At 44.4% G+C, this 7,500-nt stretch overlaps 1 protein-coding gene across 4 annotated transcripts in view; it reads right to left on the reverse strand.

The window, feature by feature from the left end:
* Positions 1 to 7,500, reverse strand: part of pcdh15a (protocadherin-related 15a) — a 217,214-nt gene that overhangs the window by 30,904 nt on the left and 178,810 nt on the right. For all 4 annotated transcript variants that reach the window (XM_042709568.1, XM_042709569.1, XM_042709567.1 and 1 more), the window contains 3 exons: positions 6,190 to 6,299; positions 5,305 to 5,445; positions 1,476 to 1,603 (listed from right to left, as the gene is read on the reverse strand). In XM_042709568.1, the coding sequence (XP_042565502.1) occupies positions 1,476 to 1,603; positions 5,305 to 5,445; positions 6,190 to 6,299 (379 nt within the window). The remainder of the gene's footprint in view (positions 1 to 1,475; positions 1,604 to 5,304; positions 5,446 to 6,189; positions 6,300 to 7,500) is intronic.

Here is a 7,500-nt window from a genome sequence, read left to right on the forward strand (position 1 = left end):
CACTACACATCTGTGGTTATGAACACTACACATCTGTGGTTATGAACACTACACATCTGTGGTCCGTGTGGTTAAGAACACTACACATCTGAGGTCCGTGTGGTTATGAACACTACACATCTGTGGTTATGAACACTACACATCTGTGGTTATGAACACTACACATCTGTGGTCCATGTGGTTATGAACACTACACATCTGTGGTCCATGTGGTTATGAACACTACACATCTGTGGTTATGAACACTACACATCTGTGGTTATGAACACTACACATCTGTGGTCATGTGGTTATGAACACTACACATCTGTGGTTATGAACACTACACATCTGTGGTCATGTGGTTATGAACACTACACATCTGTGGTTATGAACACTACACATCTGTGGTTATGAACACTACACATCTGTGGTCATGTGGTTATGAACACTACACATCTGTGGTCCGTGTGGTTATGAACACTACACATCTGTGGTTATGAACACTACACATCTGTGGTTATGAACACTACACATCTGTGGTTATGAACACTACACATCTGTGGTCCGTGTGGTTATGAACACTACACATCTGTGGTCCGTGTGGTTATGAACACTACACATCTGTGGTCCGTGTGGTTATGAACACTACACATCTGTGGTCCATGTGGTTATGAACACTACACACGTGACTGGCCTCAGACTCTCTGGGTGATAAGCAAAGGCCCATACTGTCATGCCAGCACTGAGCCCTGCTCCTGCCACGCCCCCTCCTGATTCAACACACCTGCCTCAGTCACCTTCCCAGTCCCCTGATTGTCTGAGCACCTGTCACTCCCTCCACCACTATTTAAATTCCTCACTCCCTTCACTCCCTGGTCTGGCCTTGTTGAGAAAGGACTAAGCTCCATGACCTTCAAGCTTCATGGCCTTCAAGCTCCATGATCTTCAAGCTCCTGACTCTAATTCTCCTGCGACCGTTCCTGCCTTACTCTACGACTTGCAGGTTTTTTCCGAGCTTGCGCGTTCTAGTATTCCCGTTCCTTGTTTCTTTTTCCCCTTCGTAACTTCTGAGTGTTGTGTTTTGTTGGACTTTATACTTCAGAGCGTTGTGTTTTGCTGAACATAGAACTTCTGAGCTTAATCCCCTGTTTAGATTTTTTGTTCATCCCATTTTCCCCTTGTTACTAGCTGTTTCCAATAAACTCTGTCATATTCCACTTCTGAATCCTGACATCCGTGACTTGACTTGAACTTGTCCAGAGAACGGCTCAACATAGTGGAACTTTGAAGGACTCTTCACATGTTTGTCTAGCAATGTGGTGACAGGGATTGTAGCCGTTCAGAAAAGTTTTCAGCCAATCCCTAGGCTCTTAAATCTCAAAAACATATTTAGGATGCAATCTATCAAGGTAATAGTGAGAATTTAAAATTGAAATCTGATCGTTCTGAACCCACAAATACACACACACACACGCACGCACACACTGCCTTACCACAATTTTGAGGACAGAAGTGAAGGTTCTGGTGTCCTCAGTTACACCCCCGATGTAGAGCTTCCTGCCGAAAACAGGAGGATGGTCATTCTCATCCTGCACATCGATGAACACCTTCGCCGTGTTTGCTGAGAGAGATAGACAGATGGGGAGACACACAGTTTGAATGAGGTAGCACACACACACACAAACACAAACGAACATAGACACACAAACCAATCACACACACACACACACACACACACACACACAATCACACTGGTGGGAAACTCTACTTCTCTCTGCTCTTCACTTTTGCAAAAGTACTCCCCACCCCACCCCCCCAAAAAAAGACCAAAAACTCCAACTGCAAAATGTTTGTGTCTGCCTCTAAAAGTGGCCCACCCTGCGCATGCACTCACACACACACACACACACACACACACACACACACACACAAACACACACACTCATGCTCACGGCCGGGGGAAAGCGCTCTGCAGATCTATTTGTCACAGTTAGAGAGAGGTGTGCAGCACAAATATGTACACAGAGGCACCAACACTAAAGGTGAGGAATATGCACTGTCAGAGGCCATTATTCACTCACTCTCTCTCTCTCTCTCTCTCTCTCTCTCTCACACACACACACACACACACACACACACACACACACACACACACACACACACACACACAAATACACACACACATACACACACACATACACAAATACACACAAACACACACACACAGTCACACAGTCATACTCCTCGAGCCATAGTACAAAAGAACTCAAGCCATACCAAGGGAATAGTACAAACAAAATGCTATACATCATATTACAAAGGACTCCAACACAGGAGGCTGGAGCAGGGGTTGGACTGAGAGAGAGAGGGCAAGAGAGACGAAAAAGACCCACAGTAAATGAAAAATATTTTTTACACACATCTCTTTTTTTCTAATTCATAAATACCCCACCATGCACACACACACATATACAAACACATGCACACAAACACACCTACATACATATGCACACAAACACACATATATACTCTTACATACAAACACACACATGTGTGTACTGCACACAAACACACATACATTAATATGCACACAAACACACATACTCCCACATACAAACACACACTCACACACACAATATGCACTGCACACAAACACACATACATACTTGTACATACAAACACACACTCACACACACACATGTGTGCACTGCACACTCACACACATTGTTGCATATTTCACTGTGCAATATTAACTCAAGTGGGGTAGATGATGACTTACGCACAATGAGCTCTTTATTTCCCCCAGTTTCAATTTCCCACAACAGTAAAGCAATTGATCAATCCATTAATACAAAATGAGTCTGTGTGTGTGTGTGGGTGTGTGTGCGCGTATATGTGCGTGTGTGTGCGTGCCTATGTGTGTGTGTGTCTGACTAATTGGACTGTAACAATCTTATTTGAGTTATTTTCTTTCTGATCTGCTCCAATCCCTTTAACGCGCATCAATAAAGTGTATAATAGAATACTCACAGCAGGGGGTTACTGAGTGCCCTATTCATACACACACACACAAACACACACACACACACACTCACACTCACGTGCACACTGTAATTTTTCACCCGTTAAGTGAGTAAGAAATGCCTGGCTGTTTGAAGTTGGCTGCTCTGACACTGTGCTACACATTGTTTTTTTCCGTTGTTGTTTATGGGTTTATATACACTTCACTGTGCTATCTCTGGCTGTAACGTGCAGTTACCTCTCACACTTTCATAGCCTATAATCCTGTTTGAAAAGCACTCTACAGCCTCTGTCAACCTGCCATCGACCGCCACTGTGCACTGGAGTTGCTATTTCCAACACTGCAGAAGTGTTAATTTAGTCAGCAAAGTATTCGTTGATGGCCTTTTATTTCATGACTAAATTGTAACGACAACGGCAACAAAAATGACAGCGAAATCTCGGATCATCATGCCCTGACGAGTACAGAAAAGACGAAATAGCTGATCGCAGATCACGGTTGCCATCTCGAAGAATTGATTGTTTGCCTTTTTAACCAATCATTCACGTGCATAAATCTGTGCACATTCTTACTGCTTCCATGCATCTTTCTCATTGGATGATTTTGTTTTCCTGCTCAGTGCATGTACGCACAAACACAAGCTTCCAGTTTAGCTAATGTGAGCAAGCTAATCTTGTCATAGCTGACTAATAAATAACTGCCGACCAAACACACAAGCAATTTTTAAAGACACCTGAAGTCACACCATCAGGAAGTGTCTGTCAAGTTAAATATGAGTATATTAAATGATTTGATATACTTCACTCACTTTAGCCAGTTTTCATAAGCTATTTTGGTAGTTGTGTAGGAAGGCATGTGTACTGTTTAAGTGGCAGTGTAGGCAGTATCATGAAAACTGTCTTGAGAAAATTATGACTAAAACATTGCCTAAAATTAGACAAAATCCTGACTAAAACAAAAAAAAATTAAAACCAACTCAAATGTTCAGTAAACGACAAAGATTAAAATTCCTACACGGCGGCTACAGGTGGCACAGTACGAACAAAACAACAAACAAGGCTGACTGCAGTCAGTTTTTATTGCACGAACAACTCACAGCAACACACACGTGTTATATATGCCGTTCGTCGTAGGGTTGAAGCTAAGGTAATCAATTGGCCGTTTAGCCCGTTAAGATTAGCGAGCTGATTGAGAACAGCAAATATCGGTTCGTTAACGGCTGATCCGCATCCAAATCATGTGGTTAATTTCAACCAGGCTAAAGTTATCATGGCATTTGCGCGTGCACGTCCTACTTCAAAAGGCAGGAAAGGTCGATCACCAAAACCATGATTTTCAAACGGTATAATGGTTCTAAACTCAAAGAAAAGGGCTCTTTTTTTCTCCGCTGGCGAGTAGGAGATGAACATGAACGCTTATGAAGAATACAAGACCATAATCATGGCAAAATTCAACACCACCACCGCTGTGAGAGCAAGGTGTGTTGGGATGTTTATAGGGTGATATCTATGTATGAATACCTGACGGCAAGTGTCAACTGGTACAGAGGTTTCCTCTACTGGTTCGAATCTGCAAGGTTGCTAGTTCAAATCCCCTCACCTCCTTCCTCGATGTAGTTTTACATTTCCTTGGAAGTCGCTTGGAATAAAAGCGTCTGTTAAATGACTAAATGTATTAATAACAAATGCAATAAATTGAAGCAGTGAAAATAAATTCTCAGTATTTCTCTCTATTCTTATCATGAGTCCACCTTAATCATTTTCTACAATAATGATATGCTATGGTGTACTAATAACACTCATATAATTATGAGTGCTTTGTTCTCCGCATCACCGACACTACAATAATGTACCACTCGCAAAAAAGCGCAAGACAGTCAATGTTCGACTGTGGTGTTTGCAATAAATGACTCGAGAAGGTCTTGTAAATTAATGATTCCTTGTCGGCTGAATCGGTAGCGCTCATACAAGAATAATGGATCTTGGCGATCGCAAAGAACTCTCTCCCTCCGCTAATCTAACTCTAATATCAGTCCTTGGTCAATGGGATCCCTCCTTTTTCCGGGGGTGTGGCAAGCTTATCCAGCTACACTTAAGTTAGCCTGCCCTGGAGCAGGTTAGTGCTAATCGATATGTAACTATGGTGATTTGTCAAAAGTTGCTTCCACGAACCAAAAAGAGGGGCGTTTTTTATCTTAGCCTGAAAATTAGCTTGCTAAACCGCTTAGCGAGCTACGACGAATATCCCCCAGGACACACTACACACAAACAAACAAAGAAACAAACAAAGCTAGATCTTACATTTGGAGGGCACCCGCAGGTTTGCCAACACGATGGTGAGAGAATCGGCCTGCACTCGCAACACGTAGGTGTTGACCTCCTCGTAGTCCAGCCGATTGGCTGTGTAGATCATCCCCGTGCGGTTGTTCACCACAAACTTCCCTGCGGGCAGCAGACAACAAACAGACAGCCAGAGAGAGAAAACACGTTATAGCAGTGGATGTCTGACTCACGTAAACAGGTCAAGGTCAAACGTATAGCTGTGGAACTCATGGTTGTGGACATCTGTAGCACGTAAACAGATCAAGGTTGAACGTATAGCTGTGGAATTTATGTTTGTGGACATGTGCAGCACGTAAATAGATCAAGGTTGAACGTATGGTATGACTACTACTTTACACAGGCAGCCATAACGCAGCTCAACAAGAGCTTATCGCCTGAGAAAAATCATAGTTCACGATTAACAAATAATGATTTGGTACCAAAACTCCATTGACACCCATTCACTCCGAACAACCCAGGTGCCCTGTAGCTGGAGTGAACCTGACTCACGTGCACTATGTCGTCCTAGGCTACGTGTCCAAAAGGGTAGGACACGCTCTGGACCTGCTTTTGCGGGCACAGCCAACGAGCTTGTTTAAAAGAGGTTTTGGAAAGCTTCTTATTTCACTGCAACACCAGTGCTCACATTTGTCACGACTCTGTCATTTCAAGAGATCTAGCAGCCACTCTCAAGCCAACTCTGCTAAGATCAACTTAGCTTGAACAGCTGTTCTGTTTGACAGGCTCTTTATCCAGCGACTAAAATGCCCTGTAGTTCTGTTCCTTTTTTTAGTACTCGATTTAGACATGCACAAAAAAGGCCAGCCTGGCAACAGCCAATTACCCAGCATGCAGTGTGCTTACCTCCTTCATTGCCCCCCACTATGGAGTAGAATATGGTGGTGTTAATCGCTGCAGCAAGGATCAGACCCACTGCCCGGCCAACCGCGGCATTCTCACTGACCGGGGGAAACCTAAAAAAAGTAGCAGGGTTGAGGGAGGAGAGATGGGGGTCAGAGAAAGATAGAGAGAAGGAAGAAAAGAAAGCACATTTAAGTTGATGACAACAGAGAGGCCAGGGCACGACAACAGCAGGCGTAACATTTATTCTCAGTGACACTGACAGGAGTGGAGAAGGCCATCTCTCTCTCTCTCTCTCTCTCTCTCTCTCTCTCTCTCTCTCTCTCTCTCTCTCTCTCTCTCACACACACACACACACACACACACACACACACACACACACACACACTCTGAGGCAGCACCCACAAAGTCTCAGTCATGGGGAATGGTGCTAAGTGCCAATTACCTCCTCACACAACACACAGGTGCAGCAGTGGCCAGGAGAGGAGAGGGACACACTGTAGGGAGAGAGTTTAAAGAGCCCCTGAGCGCTACTGTGTGTCCCATGCTGGGAACACCTGGAATCACATCACACACACACCCCTAGACATTACACACACACACCCCTGGACATTACACACACACACCCCTGAACATTACACACACACAGTCCTGGACATTACACACACACACACACACCCCTGAACATTACACACACACAGTCCTGGACATTACACACACACACACACACACACACACACACACACCCCTGGACATTACACACACACAGTCCTGGACATTACACACACACACACACACACACACACCCCTGGACATTACACACACACACCCCTGAACATTACACACACACACCCCTGAACACACACACACACACACACACACCTCTGGACATTACACACACACACACACACACACCCCTGAACATTACACACACACAGTCCTGGACATTACACACACACACACACACACACACACACCCCTGGAAATCACACACACAACCCTGGACATTACACACACACAGTCCTGGACATCCCACACACACCCCTGGACATTACACACACAGTCCAGTCCAGGGAGTGTTGACAGTCACCTGAGGATCTACTCAGAAAAACACCTCGTCTCTATGTGTTTGTCTTTTTCTCTCATTCTTCTCTCTCTCTCTCTCACGCACACGCACACACACTTCTCTCTGTCTCACTCACTCACTCTCACACACACACACACACACACACACACACACAGACACAGACACAGACACAGACACAGACACAGACACAGACACAGACACAGACACAGACACACAGACACACAGAC

This window comes from Clupea harengus, chromosome 13, assembly GCF_900700415.2.
Source record: "Clupea harengus chromosome 13, Ch_v2.0.2, whole genome shotgun sequence".
Classification (NCBI taxonomy): Eukaryota; Metazoa; Chordata; class Actinopteri; order Clupeiformes; family Clupeidae; genus Clupea; species Clupea harengus.